General features: G+C 36.5%; 4 protein-coding genes across 8 annotated transcripts in view; 2 read left to right on the forward strand and 2 right to left on the reverse strand.

Annotated features, from left to right (window-relative positions):
* Positions 1-283: 283 nt before the first annotated feature.
* Pnn (desmosome associated protein-like protein pinnin) lies at positions 284-3,172 on the reverse strand. 2 transcript variants are annotated; one of them, XM_078183719.1, is made up of 5 exons: positions 2,907-3,172; positions 2,359-2,551; positions 2,118-2,291; positions 1,754-2,048; positions 284-1,670 (listed from the first exon to the last, which is right to left on the reverse strand). In XM_078183719.1, exons 1-5 carry the CDS (start codon positions 3,065-3,067, stop codon positions 1,354-1,356), a joined length of 1,140 nt encoding a protein of 379 aa, XP_078039845.1. In that variant the 5' UTR covers positions 3,068-3,172; the 3' UTR covers positions 284-1,353. The 2 variants fall into 2 exon arrangements, with proteins under 2 accessions (XP_078039845.1, XP_078039844.1); XM_078183718.1 differs by having other exon boundaries at positions 383-1,670; positions 2,359-2,554.
* Positions 3,173-3,694: 522 nt separating this feature from the next.
* On the forward strand, positions 3,695-11,824 carry Dnapol-epsilon255 (DNA polymerase epsilon catalytic subunit 1). Its single transcript, XM_078183130.1, has 18 exons — positions 3,695-3,830; positions 3,898-4,018; positions 4,105-4,323; positions 4,392-4,624; positions 4,688-4,928; positions 4,998-5,314; positions 5,393-5,639; positions 5,713-6,265; positions 6,338-6,779; positions 6,842-7,079; positions 7,152-9,794; positions 9,870-10,036; positions 10,158-10,446; positions 10,525-10,629; positions 10,696-10,967; positions 11,038-11,170; positions 11,245-11,456; positions 11,512-11,824. The coding sequence occupies exons 1-18, from the start codon at positions 3,745-3,747 to the stop codon at positions 11,819-11,821; spliced, it is 6,828 nt and encodes a 2,275-aa protein (XP_078039256.1). The 5' UTR covers positions 3,695-3,744; the 3' UTR covers positions 11,822-11,824.
* Positions 11,825-11,946: 122 nt separating this feature from the next.
* LOC144471254 (ATP synthase-coupling factor 6, mitochondrial) lies at positions 11,947-13,152 on the reverse strand. Of its 2 annotated transcripts, none has more exons than XM_078183131.1 (4): positions 13,069-13,152; positions 12,595-12,742; positions 12,365-12,495; positions 11,947-12,068 (listed from the first exon to the last, which is right to left on the reverse strand). In XM_078183131.1, exons 2-4 carry the CDS (start codon positions 12,735-12,737, stop codon positions 12,046-12,048), a joined length of 297 nt encoding a protein of 98 aa, XP_078039257.1. In that variant the 5' UTR covers positions 12,738-12,742; positions 13,069-13,152; the 3' UTR covers positions 11,947-12,045. The 2 variants fall into 2 exon arrangements, with proteins under 2 accessions (XP_078039257.1, XP_078039258.1); XM_078183132.1 differs by having other exon boundaries at positions 12,595-12,800; positions 13,069-13,125.
* Positions 13,153-13,739: 587 nt separating this feature from the next.
* The window catches only part of Pnt (ETS transcription factor pointed), a 188,590-nt gene continuing 184,343 nt past the window's right edge, over positions 13,740-17,986 (forward strand). For 2 of the 3 annotated variants that reach the window (XM_078182602.1, XM_078182606.1), the window contains exon 1: positions 13,740-13,924. The gene's annotated coding sequence lies outside the window, so the exon portion shown is untranslated. Of the gene's footprint in view, positions 13,925-14,684; positions 14,828-17,986 lie in introns of those variants that run through there. The other variant, XM_078182603.1, reaches the window with a different exon arrangement.

Below are 17,986 nucleotides of genomic sequence, written 5' to 3' on the forward strand. Positions count from 1 at the left end.
ATAGTAGACAATTAATGAAATAAGTATTGTCTATTTACTGACGTTGTTCGTGAATCAATGATTTCAATGAAACAAAATGAGCCCTCTATTGGATTGATTTTCAAACTTTCCGATTATCGATTGAAATAATTTGATGATATCGATTAAAATTGTATAATATCCGCGAAAATCAAATTGTTTGTTCCATGGCTAACGCAAACGGTCGGCGAATATCGCAATATACGGTGATGTATAAGGAATTTGGTGTCGAGCACCAAGTAATTTAAGTAATTTTACCTCGCGTTCATACCACGATCGTTGGAACTCTGAAGAATGCGAAGGAAACGCCTGAAAGATGGCTACACCCTTAAATAGATTTATGTTCACTTTAAGTTTCAGGAAATTGCAACTCCATGAAGTTATTAGTGTTCAACTTAATGATAAACTTTATTAATACTATGTAAACTCGCCGAAAATACTTTTAAAGTAAAATTAAACAAATCTGAAATAATCATGTACACAAAACAGTACTCTTTTGAACTTATATTTCCATACGCTCTTTAATTCTGCTTAATATTTTTAATATTGTCGACAGAACAGAAAATAAACATAAATGGTCGTGGTCTATGCATTAGGACAGAATGTAACTCAAATACTTATTCCTAATATTGTTATTTGAAAAAAACAATAATCTTAATATTGCTATTGTCCGCATAATGCAATCAAATTCCATGTTTATATATCGTCTACAATTAATATAACTCAAATATACGAACTTCCATTGAAACTCAAACTGCATAATATCAGTGGGAAATGTTTGAATTCATACATTTTATTCCACCATACACGTGTAAAGCATTAAATTTTTTATTTAACGCTTCTCTTTGTCGCATACGTATTAAAAGACAGACACTGTGTTACAAAGGAAATAGGTGAGCGTGTTATTATACATAATTTTTCCAATCTAAAAATCTTTTGACTTTACTGTATTTTATCGACATACTTATTCTTTCACCGAATGACTCCGTTCTACTTGAAATATGGTTATTACTTAAGTGATACGCTACGAATAGTCATAATAGAAATATGTAACATTTAAAAAATATGGGATTCTGATTAACTGCATCTACTCTCTTAGGTCTACGGGATAATTTGAACGGATTTCGTCGACGCAAGATGAAAAAATGAGTATGCAATCCGATGAGGGGAATGAATTTACACCTATATGAGAACAAGTAGAAAGTGACAATTCTTTCGAAAAATTGTAAAATTTATCCACACGCGTCAGATTTGAAGTAAGAAAGACTCCATCCTTTTCTTCGTTGGACCATCCAATGTACGTAATATGTACAAGCGTCGTAAGTACATTTAATACTAGCCATTATTCTCGTCCTTTGCTTCATCTACTTGTACTTCCTCCTTCTTTTCAACTTCGTTCAAATTATTATCATAATTTTCGTCCTTCTCAGACTTTACTGAAACATCTACTGTTTCATTATTTTCAGACTCTGAAGTCTTTTCCGGATTTGGATCACGATTCTCCTCTCCTTCTTCGGCGGATTGTTGAATTTCAGCTGTTGTGTTTAGTGATACAGTTCCATCAAAATTTTGTTGGTGTTTTCCAAGGCCTACTTGTACTTCTATTAATTCCAATTCCTCAACCAATGCTTTCTCTCTTCTCTCGATTTCCTCTGGAACGTGGAATAAATAGTTATTGAGGAAAGTCACTTTAATAACTATGCAGAAACAGAAATAAAATTCAAATCTTATATACCATGAAGTTCTTTTGCAGATTGAGCCAGAAGTATGTCAGTTTGAGGATGCTTGCGTTTCGGTGCATAATAGATAGCGGGTTGAGCTCGAGTTTTGATAAACGAAGCTAACGGCAACTGTGCAGCACGCCAATCCTGGAATTGCCGACTGCGGGTCAATTTTGCTTCAAGTGCACGTACTTCTGCTAATTGTCGTTTACGTGATAAGAATAACTGTTGTCTCTCTCTTCGTAATTCTTCTTTTTCCCTTCTTCGTGCCTCTTCTACCCTTGCCTCTACTTCTGCCTTTTTATCTTCCTATAAAAAAATACAGCGTTTAAAACGATATTACCCATAATATATTTTTAATATCAAAGAGAAATATACCTTTGCTTTAAGTTTAGTTTCCTCTTGTCGAAATTTCTGTAGAGTCCCTAAAAGGGCACCAAACATCCTCTTATTTCTTTGCCTACTTCTTTCATCTATTCTTTCTCTTCTGATTACTTCCTGTCTAGATGGAATTTCTCTAGGGGTTGCTATTACTCTTGAAGACACAGCCGGCTGAAAGAAACAATAATTATTTTATAAGCGGATAATATATTGAGCACTGAATTATCTACAACACTACCTTGATAACAGTATCATCTTCATCTGCACTATCATCAGCATTGGAAGGAACTCGAGCACTTAAACGACTGAAAACTGTCTTTGGTTCTCCATTAGATCCCTGCCACCGACGTTTTCCACCAGGCAATTCGTTATTAACAAAATCTGATACAACACGCCGTCTGTCCTCCTGCAATGGTCTCTTTTGTGATAGCCTACTGTAAATGTATTATAAACAAATATATTATAGAGCACAACAATATAACTGCATAGGCTAATCAGCAACATATCTTAACTATAAAATTTATAAAATTTGAATTGCAACATTATCATGATACATAGATGTGGCACATTGAAGTGTTAAAATTAAATGCAACAGAAATTACAGAAAGTTTCATAGAACGCATTAAGAAATCTCGAATCTCGAGTGCAAGAGATAGGTTATGTTTGGAAGTAACAGTGTTTTATTGGATGATCAATGAATTATAAAATAAAACTTCTCCTTTAAAGTGAATACGATTTCCAGGTCACTTTAAGAAACGTTTCGTCAAAAGTTATCTTGAAATTAACCTGGGAGGCGGTTGTATAGGACCATTTTCTCCGTCAGGAAGATCCCGGCCGAGGATCTTCCGAATACTGCGATCGAGTCCTCGAAGACCATCCCTAGCAGCTTCTAACTGCGCTTCTAATTTATCGGCGCCCCAGGCCTCTTGTGCATCTAATTTTCTCATCTATTTAAGTTCGCCACGTTCACTGAGACCACAAAACCAATTTATTTAACAAGCCACAATGATTGTTGTCGAACGGCATCACTGTCGCTGGAGCCACCTACAATGTCGTTCTCTTTCTCCTAATCGATAAGCTTGGGATTTTTCTTATATCCGTAGATCAAAAATCTAGTAATATTCCGTAAGAGCCGGACCAGTTTTAGTAAATTATTAGATGTATTATTTTGTTATAAATAAAACATTATAGATAATAAAATAAACAACACGACTCCTTTGGTACCTTCTGATTTATTATTAATTTCAATTCCTCATTCTTGATCATTTTTATAACGAGAACATTACTAAAATTTTCAAAGTATTTTTTAATTTCTCTGTCTTTACAGATAACTTATTATATACACATGTGTTGTTATCTCAAAATAATATAACATTATTTTCTTCTTATTTTTACCATTTGTTAATTGAAAGACAATATCGAATTTGTTTAATGTAAACACCCTACATGCTCCGGGTAAAGATCTATTGGCGGGCAAATTACAACCTGTACACGTTATGTTCGAATGCTACAGTGCCTTCACAAATATAATACTTCTTTAGCGTTTATATTATAATAATGTTTTTAAAGAAAGTGTAAAAAGCATAATTTTATTTCTATTGTACATAATTAATAATTGTACAACATGACGAGTTTGCAGAATACTGGAAAATATCGGGCAAGTTGGTTCGATGCAAAGAATGATCAAAATCAAGAAGGAAATCCATCAGGGTACTATTTTTAATTGTTTCTTATAAAGTACTGCTTGTTTTCTAAATTTGTGTCATATTTTTTGTAGTGATGCTTCGGTGGGTAGGCTGAATGGAATCAATGAAAATATCAGAGTAGATGGATTGTATGGATTTCAGAGAGTAACAGACGTCAAAGAAAGAATAGGATTTCTTGTTAACATGCATGCAGTAAGCTGCAATATGAATAATCAGCAATTTTTTATTTTAATTATTTTGCAGTATAATTTCCTACCTTGTTTTTATTTGGCTTATAGACAGAAATTATAGAAGATGATAAAAGATTGTTTAGTGGAGTAGATTATTACTTCCTTGAAGCAGACTGCACTAGATTTAAGGTTTCTTATCCTTATTGCCCATATTTTTATATTTTATGCAAAAAGGATACATATGCAGAAGTATCCACCGGTTTAAATAAAAAGTATAGTGGGCTTATAAATAAATTGGAAACACTTTACAAAGAAGATCTTGATTTAGTAAGACACATTTAAATGAATAAAAGAAATTCAAAACATATTACTATAGCCATATTTTTCTTTTGTAGCCAAACCATTTACTTGGTCTACAACAAAAATATCTTAAACTGTCTTTTTTAAGTACAAATGACTTGATGAAAGTGAGACGTGATATAATGAAAGCTGTAAAAATGAATAAGGAAAGGGAAAAAGGTCATACTTATTATACAGATATGTTGTCAAGTGTGTTAAATAGAGATTTGGAGACTGGAGACCCTAAAAAGCAAACCGTAGAGTTTACAGATAATATTCTTGATATTAGGTACATAGACATAATATTATATCTTGAGTATAATTATCATCAATAAGCACTTTCTTTGCACAGAGAACACGACGTTCCTCATCATGTAAGGGTATCTATAGATATGAAAGTTTTCTGCGGTAATTGGTATTCTGTAAAAACAAGAGGAAATGAGGTACCAATTATAACTAGGAGAGAAGATATCATTGAACCAATTGAGCCAATTGTGCTAGCATATGACATTGAAACTACAAAGCTACCATTGAAATTTCCAGATGCTAACATTGATCAGATAATGATGATATCCTATATGATAGATGGACAGGTACCTTTTTGTATTAATTAGTTCTTACAATGTTCTATTCAATATTAAACCATTTTTTTATTCTTTTAGGGATACTTAATAATAAACAGAGAAATTATATCAAAAGATATTGAAAACTTCGAGTATACACCAAAACCAGAATTTGAAGGACCCTTTACTGTTTTTAATGAACGTGATGAAGAAGCTACAATTCAAAAATTTTTTGAACATATAAACGAAATTCGGCCACATATATTCGTCACATACAATGGAGATTTTTTTGATTGGCCATTTGTAGAAACTAGAGCAGCTATCCATAATATGGAAATGGAAAAGGAAATTGGTTTCTCAAAAAACCGTGACGGAGTTTATTATAGTAGACCAGCTATGCATATGGATTGCTTATGGTATTACATAACTGATATTTTTATTGATAATATTACGTACGATATTATCCTTGATTTTTTATTTCATGGAATTTATAGCTGGGTAAGACGGGACTCATACTTACCTGTAGGCTCTCAAAATTTAAAAGCTGTTGCGAAAGCAAAACTTAGATATGATCCTGTGGAACTAGACCCTGAAGACATGTGCAGATTAGCGTCTGAAGATCCAGAAACCCTTGCAAATTATTCAGTTTCTGATGCGGTTGCAACATATTATCTGTATCAAAAATATGTTCATCCTTTTATATTTGCCTTGTGCACCATAATCCCTATGGAACCAGATGAGGCAAGTTCTTGATCATATTCTTCAATGAATATGTAACAAATTAAATTCGTAAGCCAAGATTATTTGTTTACAGGTTCTTAGAAAGGGATCTGGAACATTATGCGAATCCCTTTTAATGGTGCAAGCCTACCAAGCTAACATTATATTTCCTAACAAGCAAGAAACAGAGCTAAGCAAATTTACAAGAGATGGTCATTTGCTGGATTCGGAAACCTATGTTGGAGGACATGTAGAAGCCCTCGAATCTGGCATATTCAGGGCTGATATTCCTTGTCGTTTTAAAATAGTACCGAGCGCGGTAGAGGAACTAATAAATGGTGTTGAAAATGCCCTAAAGCACGCTCTGCAGGAAGAAGAAAAAGTTCCAATGGAGATGGTTACAAATTTTGATGAAGTAGTTGAGGAGATCAAGGGAAAACTAGAATCTCTACGAAGTCAACCGCTGAGATTGGAAAATCCTGTGATCTATCACTTGGATGTCGGTGCCATGTATCCAAACATTATTTTAACCAATCGTCTTCAACCGTCCGCAGTGGTGAATGAAACAGTTTGCGCCGCGTGTGATTATAACAGACCAGGAGCTCTCTGTCAAAGAAATATGCAGTGGATGTGGAGGGGAGAATATTGTAAGTAAAAACAGAGTATCGAGAGAATAAAGTACTAGTAGTATTTTACACAACTGCTTTTCTTAATACCAGTGGCTGCAAGTTTGAGCGAATATCAGAGAATGCAGCAGCAATTAGAAACTGAGAAATTTCCACCACAGTATCCTGGCGGTAATCGTCGAGCTTATCATGAACTGTCTAAGTTGGAACAAGCAGCATTAGAGAAGAAAAGACTCACAGAATATTGTAAAAAGGCCTACAAAAAGGTTAAAGTGACGCGAATGGAGGAGAGAACACAAACAATTTGTCAAAAAGAGAACTCTTTTTACGTCGATACTGTCAGAGCGTTCAGAGATAGGAGATACGAGTACAAAGCGCTTACTAAAGTCGCTAAGCAACAAGTAGCCGCAGCGGTAGCAAAAGGAGATGCCGGTGATGTTAAGTCTGCGAAAAGTCGAGAAGTACTGTACGATTCGTTGCAACTTGCTCACAAATGTATTTTAAATTCTTTCTACGGATACGTTATGAGAAAAGGGTAGGTATTCATTTGATGTTTTTGTTTTGTGATTTAAAATCTTAACGCTACTTTTACTTTAGGTCCCGATGGTTCAGTATGGAAATGGGAGGAATAGTATGTTACACAGGAGCACACATTATCATGAAAGCCAGAGAAATCATAGAGCAAGTTGGGCGACCCTTGGAATTGGATACTGACGGAATTTGGTGTGTGCTACCTGCGTCTTTCCCTGATAACGTGATAGTGCACACCACTCACCCGAAAAAGTCGAGACTCACACTATCTTATCCTAATGCTATCTTGAATTTTATGGTGAAAGTAAGTTCGACTGACAAATACTTTTCCGTCAATTTACTGTTAGACATTTAGGACTATGTATTATAATTTTAGGAACAATTCACTAACGACGCTTATCATGAGCTCGTGAATCCTGAGACTTCCACTTACAAAGTCAGAAGCGAGAATTCTATCTTCTTTGAGGTAGATGGACCGTACTTGGCTATGGTATTACCCGCGGCAAAGGAAGAGGGTAAAAAATTAAAGAAACGATACGCCGTATTTAATTTTGATGGTTCTTTAGCAGAATTGAAAGGGTTTGAAGTAAAACGAAGAGGTGAACTTCAATTAATTAAAATCTTTCAGACTTCCGTCTTTGAATCCTTCCTGAAAGGAGGCACATTGGAAGAATGTTATGCAGCCGTAGCTAAAGACGCAGATTATTGGCTTGACATTCTTTATAGCAAATGCACTGATATGCCAGACGTGGAATTGTTCGAATTGATATCAGAAAATAAATCTATGTCGCGTAAATTGGAGGATTACGGGACACAAAAGTCTACGTCCATATCCACTGCCAAGAGATTAGCTGAGTTTCTAGGTGATCAAATGGTGAAGGATGCTGGGCTAGCATGTAAATATATTATTGCTAATAGGCCACAGGGTGCATCAGTCACTGAGCGAGCAATACCGTTGGCAATCTTTCATTCAGAACCGGCAATCAGAAGATATTATCTGCGTAAGTGGTTGAAAGATCCGGGTTTGCAATCTGATGACATTAGACAAATCTTGGACTGGGGTTACTACATAGAACGGCTTGGAAGTGCTATTCAGAAGATCATTACCATTCCGGCTGCGATGCAAGGGATTTCGAATCCGGTACCTAGAGTGAAGCATCCTGACTGGTTGCACAAAAAGATAATGGAGAAAAGCGTAACGCACAGACAGAAAAAGATTACAGATATATTCTCAAGAGTGCCAAAAGAGGTGGGAGAAGACAACGATAATGATGAGGAGGTTAATGACCAGGACAGCCAAGAAGCAGGATCATTGGAACCACGGGATATTGAAGATCTGGCAGATGGAGGACATTCATTCAAACGACCTATGCCGATAGTGCATAAAAGAAAAAGACCTTTGGAGAACGAGGAAGAACAGGATAAGAATAAAAGCTGGAAGGAAGTTTTGGGTTCACCACCGCCAATGGGAACAACGAAGGAAGAAAGACTCAAATGGTTAGAATTTCATAAACAGAAATGGGCTTACCAAGCGACACAGAGGACTGAACATCGACAGAATAAGAAGAGTAAGAGGTCTATGAACGACACGGAACAAGTCAGTTGGGGTGTTACAAGGAACACTGAGACCAATACTTTGGGTGGTTTCTTAAGAAAAGCTCAAAAGAAATTGCTCACCTCAGCTTGGCAAATTGTTCAAATATCCCCAACTAATGAGCCTGGTTTGTTCAGATTGTGGGTTCTGGTTGACCATGATCTTCATTCATTACGTCTCATAATACCTCGCATATTTTATGTTAATACGCGTACACCGAAACCAGATCCAGAACCTGGTAAAAAGGTAACTTGGATGAAAAGTTCGAAAGTTTTACCACGATCGCGACCAATACATAACTTGTATCGCTACTCCGTCCCAGAAACCTTGTACCAAATGCACAGTCAAGAGTTGTTGGAAGATTTGAGTAAACCAGAAATTGAGGGAATATATGAGACGCAAATGTCATTAGAATTCAGAGCAATACTTGAATTAGGATGCGTTTGCACAGTGGTTCCAAAGGCAGCAAGAAAAATGACCGATGGTGCGGATACCTTTACTTTAGATCAACTGGAATATAAAAGTATTGCTGTGCAACCATATCTTCCAGATGTTCGTAAGATTAATTACATTTTCCTATACCATCACTGGAGCTCCAATCACCAGAGAGCAATCTGGGGACTCTTTCTAAATGCGAGTAAAAGAGTTCATATCTTTGTCTTGGACTCTGTGTCATCGAATCAAATGCCTAATATGAATACTCTGTATAGCCAAGAACGAAATATTGTTGTATCTATGAACGGAGAAGACAAGATAAAAGCTTTACCAGAAGCGGTGCAGTTTGTTTTAAGGTTTGAAACAAGTTTCCAACAAGTCTGCCGTGTTCTACAAGCAGCCATAACAGCATATAAAAATGAGGGACACAGTGCGACAGTATTTGTTATTCAAACTGCTCTAGACAAAACAGCACTAACAACTCAGATGCCATTACTTAATGATTTCCCGTTAATCAACACACATGTCCAAGATATTGAAGATTTGTACAACACAATTGAGTGGCAGAAAGTAGGTGCAAAGATAATGATTCGACATTATTTCAAGAGTCAGCAAATTCTTGAACTAATGGCAGAACAATGCCGGTTCTTCCATGCACCTATTGGAAATATTCCTGCAGATCCCACGCTCTTTGGTGCAGATTTGTTTTTTGCTAGACATTTGCAGAAACATAACTTTGTATTATGGTGTTCTACCACAGAGAAACCAGATTTAGGAGGCAGCGAGAATGATGATAATAGATTATTGGTAGACTTTGAAGAGAGTTCACACTGTGCTGCAAACAACCCGGGGACTTATTCCAGTGTATGCATTGAACTAGAAATAGACAGTTTGGCAGTAAATACCTTGCTGCAATATCATCACATTCACGATATTGATGGAACAAGTTCATTTGTTGCATTTCATAATCAACAAATGGCATCTGTTCAAGTAAGTATAGTTTTATATATGTATAAGACTGATTACCAAAGATACAAAGCTAAGAATTTTCCTATTATTTCATAGGATCTAGCAACGGGTGATCCTACGACAAATATAATTCCCAGTTACGATGAAACTGCTCTTTGCAGTCCTGCTTTCAGAGCATTGAGGAGTATGGTTAATGCATGGCTACTGGATGTTTCAGTTTATAAAAACGTATTTGCGGATTATCAGATTATTCACTTCTACAGGTAATTAGGTCTGTTTATACAAACACAGGATAACGCATATTACAGACTTTAGACAGAAATACTAAATAGCCAAGGTTTGACTTTGTATAATGTATCAAATGTAACAACTAATTTTTTTTAGATGGCTGCGTTCACCTAATGCCTTGCTTTATGATCCAGCTTTGAGACGAACCCTGCATGGTTACATGAAAAAACTATTTATACAATTATTGGCAGAGTTTAAAACATTAGGTTCCATTATTATTTTCGCGAATTTTAATAAAATTATTGTATGCAGCAAGAAAAGAGCAATCAGCGATGCATTGGGTTACATGGAATTTGTTGTTCAAACAATACGTAACAAAGAAATATTTCATAGTATCGAAATCACATTCGAGGAGTGCTGGGAATATTTAACATGGCTTGATGTAGTAAGAACAACAAATTTCAGTCTTAACTTGACAAGTAATTTCCAGTTAACGATTAATAATATAATTTTTAATTAATAGCACAACCATGCTGGCGTAAAAGGAAAATTGCCAAAAGATTTGGAAAATAATGTTGAACTAAATACTCTTAACGACGAGAATGGGGACGAGGATGACGATGATTCGGTAAGTTTTGGATTTTATATATTTATCACTGTTATAATCTACTGTTGTTACATGTTTGATATTTAGCCGGAAATTATAATGAAATGGAATTTGATGGAGTGCCTGCCAAAAGAAGCTGCTTGCCAATCAAGTTTTAGTGCCATTATAGCAGGGTACATAAACGCAATTTATCAATTTATGATTGAAAACGAACAACTAAACTGTAGTATGAAGCCTAGAAGAAGAACAACTAGCTTAAGTCAAAGTTTATCGGCACAGTTAGGATTAGGAGCACTCGAGAATACTGCAGACTTTGCTAAGAAGCTTATATCAGGAGATATGTCTCAGAAACTTTTCCAGTAAGCCTCTGTCATGTCTTAATTAAATAAATAAGGATAGAACCTAACATCTTATTGAAATATATTTTAGAATTGTACAAAAAATATACAAAAAGCTTCCGGAGAAGGAATTATCTATTCAAGAATATCCAAACTTGGATTTTAATGGCAAAGAGAGTAAATTGATCAATCCAGCTTTAGAATTAATTAAATCTGTTTGCAAGGTATTTGAACATTTATACATATATCCATAAACGTGCTTAATTTTATGTCAAACGTTTGGCGAAATTCATTTTAGGTTTTATCTTTGGATAAAGAAGTTGATACGGAAGTATATAATTTACAAACTAATTTGTTACGATTGGTCAGAATGGGCAGTTTCAGTGATGCAGTTGAATGGAAAGATCCATGTATTTCATTAACTTTGCCGGAAATCATTTGTAAAGCATGTAATCATACAAGGGACATAGATCTCTGTAAAGATAATTATTGTGTCATGGAAAACAACAGGTAAGCATTGAGGAAATTTTTAAATGTTCCTTTTAATAGAAATTCTTTATTACAGATATCTGTGGAAATGTCCACTCTGCAAAATGAGTTACGACAACGAAGAAATAGAGTTTCTACTAATAGATGTATTGAATCGTAAAAGTATGGGATATATATTGCAAGATTTACAATGCTGCAAGTGCAAAGAAATTAAAAGAGAAAACATGAACGAACTTTGTTCTTGTTCTGGGAATTTTAAGACTCTCATCTCTAAAAATGATTTAATAAAATTTGTGAAAATTTCTAGATCTGTCGCCAGGAAGTGCAACATGGAAACATTATTGGAAATTGTTGAAAATACAAAGCTCTTGACAGGTTCCACATAATTTGAAGATTTTATATTTTTGTATTGTAAATGAGTTGTAGGTTATCTTTATTTATTTTGTTTTTAACTATTTCTAATATAAATACGTGCATTAAAGGAAGATGGTATTTAATATACACCTATATATACAATTTCACATATATATTTTTATAATTGATTGCTTAATATTATATATAACAGTTTTAATACATCTGTTCTAATCATGTGTATTTTATTCGGTTTCATTTAAGGTTGCCCTAATGGTTCATCTGAAAATAAGTTAAAATTTGCCAATTTCAGTTAGACTAAGTTTTTAGTTGCTTAACCCTCTTAGTACCGGCCAAAAGTGTCTGTATCTGAGTGAAATGTTTAAAACTCGTTTGATAAAGTTTCAGCAAGAAATTGCTAGAATTTTAAAAGGGCTTATAAATAACAAATTCCAAAAGGGAGAAGAAATAAGAAATGAAATTGTTGTTTAATAAAAATATTAAGAAAACTATCTTTTCAACAAGAGCCAACGAGGATATATCGTTGTTCAGTACTAAGAAGGTTAAAAACTGCTTACCTTTGAAAGTTAGCTTGGGAAATTCTGACATGGTTCGTCTGTCAACAGAACCAAACTGTTTAGCAAGCCTTTCCAGTTCAGCGTTCACTTCCTTTTCAGTTTCAGGTGTAGAATCAACTAATTTTCCACCACTGCATCCATTGATTTAATGTGACAAGAATATTTACAATATATTTATCAATGGTTTACTGATATTACAGTCAATTTCATAAGAAAGAAGTTATACTTACGCGCTCTTTTGTTTATATTCACGGACTTTATCAAGAAACAGTTTTTGGATTGGGTCACTTGCTTGATTCCATGCAGGTGCAACAATACCAATGTTGCGTTTGAAAATCTTTGGTACACCAGTGGCCAAACGTTTAATAAGCATTGTGCCTTAAGAAAAAATGTATAAATTTGTGGGAAACCTCAAGTTGAATGACAGGTGACAATGCTACAAATAATGTTAGTACTAATCAATTCATGAATTTAATAGCCCTTCGTTCAACAAAGAAATTGTGTATTCGAATAAATTAGTCTACAATAAAGAATTATCCAATTTCTCTTACGTAATAAATTACTGTGGAATCGATAAATTGGTTATGTACGTTTCAATAAAAATACTCTAACAAAACTTATAAAATTATACTATTAAAATTACTATTAAAATCAGTAATTATTAATTACTATTACAATCATTTGAAGTAATATTTTATTCTTACTTTTTATATAATGGACAGTTCAGTACCAATCGCCGACGATGATCACCTTGAAATACGTAATAAGTTATAGAGTGTCTCTTCACCTCTGTTACGTTGTACGGTTGTAGAAAAGGGTCATCTCTATGCTTCTGTTCGATTGGTCAAATTTAAAATTATAACAATTCACGTTGTTTGATAAGCTTTATTCCAATATTAATTAGGAACCACATTCAGTCATATCGATTACAACATTACAATTGATAAAAGAAATATACTGTTTCTTCTTGTGAATCTCAAGTATTTACAATAATTTTTTTAACAATACTTGATCCATGTAATTATATGTGCTTCGTAAATATACCTTTCTACAATATAGCACCTTACAAATAAGTCGCTTTCAAAATTTTGATTTCTTCAAGTGCAGTATTTTTATTTTCCTTCATTCAATGATCCAAATATTCTGTATTTCATTCGAAGCACTAACGCGTTTCGTGATACTGGTACGAATGCTCCATCTATCTATTCGTGAACATTGACTGAAACACCGCTCTAGCGGCAGAATTGTCGTACACCAACCAATCAGGTTAAGCAATGTGCAAAGCTTGCCGCCGATTGGACGGTGACACGTTTCTGCGGGGGGTGGGGAGGTGGATCCCGCTCTTGGTTTCATTCATGAACGCTTGGACTGCAGCCATAATACATTTGTAATCTGTATTGTGTACGGGTACACCGCGTTAGTGGTGCCGATGTGCGTGTCCCTCACAGTTGTACACGTGATTCTTGTTTTGTGTTCGGTTCACTTTTTGTGTTTTTCCTGTGCATTATTCGGCCGCTTGACACTGTTGCATTCCTCATTGGATTTTACGTCGGAAAACAGGTAAGCGAGCAGTTAACCTGCGCGCTCTCCGTGTGCACGTAGCGCGCGAACGCGAATCTTCGAAACTTTTGAACAAACTGAATCGTGTGATTAACAATTTGCCAGCGAATGGACGTCGTGAAAATGAGACGAAAACTCGTTGTAGTTTGTTTCGACAGAGTAGAATAGAGTGTATCGTTGAGAAAAGTGTACGCCTACGTATGGGCAGGCCTATATTTATTTTGACGGAGGGTTCACTAGCTACTTTGCATCCCACGGACAATCGGAAACGCTGACAAGACGAATACTATGATCTCGAATTCATGCACGTAGAGACACATCTGTTGCGCACATCGTTTGACAGGTTTTCGGTAATATGTTTCTGTCTGCTAAAACATCGAATACATTGCATTTTTACTCTATATTGCAGTTACTCGTTTTGATTCGATCTTACGTGCATTCTTTCCTAAGGCTGAGTAATAATTGACACTATTTTTTATACACAGCAGCTACATAAAGTACACAGCGTCTACAAACAATCGTGACGTCCTCTATAAGTATCCTGAAGTTTATCTTGCGTCATGACAACTGTGATTTATATCTCAAGTCGATGTTAAACACATACCTTTTCGAGAAAAATGCATTATACAACTTCTAGAGGGTGTGATGTCGGTCTATTCGAGGATCGGTGTTTATGATTTTTGTACTTCCAACAAAGCTTGTTTGCAACGAAGTGGAAACTACGATTTTTATAAGAACATTTCGAAGATTAGTTTGTGTCTTTGTAGGTATCGATCGAGTATCGATCGCAAATATCGTGTCGTTTGCGATAATCATATCTCATCTTGCGTCACGTACAATTTCGACTTATCGTTCCGACGTAGAAGTGTTCTGCAGAATTTTTTAACCGCTGCTTCTTTTCAAGTAAGTGATTGACTTTTCTTTGTGTTACGTAGAAAATGACTGGTCAAATTTTTTTCAATAATAATCGAGAACAATGAGATACATTGTACGAGAATCCGTTGTATGATTAATGAAGGAACGTGCTACGTAATAGTTAGATAATTAATTTCCATGACGATCTTCCGCGTGTTCGTGTTGGTAATAGTACTAACCGCAGTAGTAACTGGTTCCACGCAAAGTATATCAAAATCTACACGTAGTTCTTTATCTCAGCTGTCGAGAAAATTTCCGACGAATTTCAATTTTTAATTCTTTAAAATTCTTGAAAATTGAACTAGCAACTGTAACTTTCAAAAGAGTTTCGAGAAGGGGATTGTAGACCAAGAAAGGCATGGCCACTGTGGTCTAATGCAAGACCATAACCGACCGCTGATTCAAGGCAATAAAAATGAACAATCTCGATAAAAATGTGCGGTCAACATGGCGACTGTACAAGACTACGTTTTCAAATTTATTTGAATATATTCCACGCTCAGATAAACAGTTTCTGTCGGGTCTGGATTCAGTTTTTATACGACGCCTGCGTAACATATTTCGCCGGTAACGCTTGTAGGTAATATTTCCGTCGAGCAGCATTTGAAACGCGTACGAAGACGAGAGAGAAAAAGGGGAGGGAGTAAGGGGGCGAGAGAGGGCGGCGCGGGTGCGCGATGCGTTGAAGCGAGAGGGACAAAGTGCGTTGGACAGTGTGTAAGTTAAGCGTGTACACGAGGGGGATGGGATGGCTAGCCTGGCAATTTAAAAAAGGAACGCGATGCCCTCGGTGTTGGTGGGTCGAATGGTTTTTGTACACTTTCTCGGATCTCAAGGAGCACGGCATGGCAACGTCGCGACCTACCATGCTTCCCTCGTTTGTCTTCTCGGCTGTTTCTCCTCTGCCATAGACGCGACAAATATCAAAGACCAGAAGACATACCGCTTTGACAAAGATGCCCGTGAACTATCTCGAATCGGGACGAAGTGTGCGAATGAGAGAAATAGAAATAGATAGGAGAAGGAAAGCGCAAGAAAGGCGGGAGAGAAACCCGTTGATCGTTTTAGAAGAAGAATTGTACGTTTTCTCGGAAACAGGTCGATGTTAATCGTTTAGATCGATTGTTCGAATATGTTTGCAAAGTGTTCACGGGTCCCGTAACCACTGCATACACTTATTTGTATCGAAACGATCAGCTATCTAGAATCAATAACATTCTTTGTTAACATGGATGCTAAGGTTCAAACACTCTGAGATGAGTGGTTGTTTTCTGAAGACAAGAAGGGTCGGCGGAAGGAGCGAAGGAAATTACCGTTAAAAAGGAGGTACTCGGTTTAAATGAGTTCGAGAGTCAAGGGCACATCGAGATTTTTCCCCGTATGGGTTCGTCGTGGGTGCACGGGTCTCGCATACGGGTCCAGGCGTCCTATGACCTGCAGGAACGTCTGCCCGCATATGGAAACCCAACGGCAGAAACTCCAGAGATATTATATCGTTCCTCCCGACAGAGTTGAAACAATAGACACTTGAACTCTTCGAAGAACAGACCCGTCTCTCTACACGGTATCCCAGAAAAACCAACCCGAGATTCATCCTTCTGTCTGAACAGGACACTTCTCCCGAGCCACGCTTTACAATTTCCCGATAGCACTATTTTACATTTTCTACCCATATATTTCGTCGAAACAATCTCGTCAGATTTAATTATAGGTTAAAAATACACTAGCGATGTCGGGTCAGTTTGGACGGAATGTAAAATCGTATTATGCGCCTAAGTTACAAACGGTTACAGATAATAAGAATAATCGATAATGTTAATAATAATAATAATCGCAGAAGGTTAGTAGATGTATCCCTATGTTCCTTTTCTCTTGCGTTCCGCATATCTTGCTGGGATAATTATAGGATAGGTCAGTGGTTCTCAAACTTTTTCCTTCAAGATAAAAATTATATTTTTACAGAGAAGTTTGTGCAGAAATTCAGGGCTGCTCCCCAAGATTGTTCGCATTGAGAACCGCCGGGTTCTCGTGAAAGGTTCCACACGGTAGTAACAATAATAATAGAAGAGCGTTAGTTTCTATATCCGTTTTTAAGAATTCTATACATACTGTATGGTCGTTGATTCGCCTTTACGCGAGTCTCGCTAATATCATCTTTATTACTTGATGATAGCGACGAGGTCGAAGCCACGGTTTTATTCTCAATGTACCGAGTGCATACACGAGACATCTGTGCTTTCTTGCGCGTCTCCTGCTCGGTCCCGGCTGTCTCGGTCCTCGAATTTATGGTCGGAAAATGTAAAACCTTTCCGCGGTCACAAACTCGTCTAATGTTGTGCGTCTAGTTTGCTCTGCGTGTCCTCGGTATTCCGGCCGGGAAAGCTCGCCGAGTGAAACAAAACCAGAAGCGTTACTGACTTTACCCACCGTATCGAGCGATCTTTTCTTTCGCTTTCGTTGCTCCGGAAAGCCAGGTAGACGCATCCGAGTAGAAATCGCATGCTTGTGTTGTGTTTGCGCGGAAGCCGGTCGGACACTTTAAACGCCGATCGTGTCCCGCCTTCCGACTGACTACAGATTTCGAGATAGAGCGGAAACGCGTGAAAACCGGCCCCGCCGAAAACAGCATCTGAACCGCTGTCTATTCATTCCCTAACCGTTTAACCCTCTGAGATTGCTGGTACTTTGTATCAGAAATTTTGCAATGTCATGCTAAATACAGTCCAGTCGTTTTTCAAAAGAAGTACACACTGGCCGCTCTTGATGCTCGATAGTTCTAATGTAAAACTTTTGCAAGACGCAAAGCAACTTTACATTTCCAATTTGTTCAGCAATTAGCGGTAGATAGTGCGTTTACGGCAACAATGAAAACGGTGAGAATATCAGAAAAATTCAAGGCCACTGTTACATTATTTTTAACACACTAAAATGATTCCAAGTAACGCTTGAATAATCCTGCATAAGGATTTGCGGTCTAATAATAAGTTTCCAAGAAAGTATTGTTTCGGAAGGGTTAACCAGTTAGAAGTGGATTATCGTTGCGTTCCACGCTGGTAACTTTTAATTTTCTTATCTTATCACTGGCGATACTTGTTGTGGGAAGCATTCATAATATGAATATTAGTACGAATTACCTGGAACACATGT

The sequence above is a fragment of the Augochlora pura genome, chromosome 6 (genome assembly GCF_028453695.1).
Source record: "Augochlora pura isolate Apur16 chromosome 6, APUR_v2.2.1, whole genome shotgun sequence".
NCBI classification, from domain to species: domain Eukaryota; kingdom Metazoa; phylum Arthropoda; class Insecta; order Hymenoptera; family Halictidae; genus Augochlora; species Augochlora pura.

What these genes read in the sequence shown, in the direction of transcription:
- Dnapol-epsilon255 (XM_078183130.1), top strand. Translation starts at nt 3,745, where the DNA reads ATGACGAGTTTGCAGAATACTGGAAAATATCGGGCAAGTTGGTTCGAT. An exon ending in ACGAGGATGACGATGATTCG is followed by an intron (nt 10,630 to 10,695) that starts GTAAGTTTTGGA and finishes TTTGATATTTAG; the next exon opens with CCGGAAATTATAATGAAATG. An exon ending in TGTGTCATGGAAAACAACAG is followed by an intron (nt 11,457 to 11,511) that starts GTAAGCATTGAG and finishes TCTTTATTACAG; the next exon opens with ATATCTGTGGAAATGTCCAC.
- LOC144471254 (XM_078183131.1), bottom strand. Translation starts at nt 12,737, where the DNA reads ATGCTTATTAAACGTTTGGCCACTGGTGTACCAAAGATTTTCAAACGC. An exon ending in GAATATAAACAAAAGAGCGC is followed by an intron (nt 12,496 to 12,594) that starts GTAAGTATAACT and finishes CAATGGATGCAG; the next exon opens with TGGTGGAAAATTAGTTGATT. An exon ending in TCCCAAGCTAACTTTCAAAG is followed by an intron (nt 12,069 to 12,364) that starts GTAAGCAGTTTT and finishes ACTTATTTTCAG; the next exon opens with ATGAACCATTAGGGCAACCT.
- Pnn (XM_078183718.1), bottom strand. Translation starts at nt 3,067, where the DNA reads ATGAGAAAATTAGATGCACAAGAGGCCTGGGGCGCCGATAAATTAGAA. An exon ending in AAACTAAACTTAAAGCAAAG is followed by an intron (nt 2,049 to 2,117) that starts GTATATTTCTCT and finishes ATTTTTTTATAG; the next exon opens with GAAGATAAAAAGGCAGAAGT. An exon ending in ATCTGCAAAAGAACTTCATG is followed by an intron (nt 1,671 to 1,753) that starts GTATATAAGATT and finishes TCCACGTTCCAG; the next exon opens with AGGAAATCGAGAGAAGAGAG.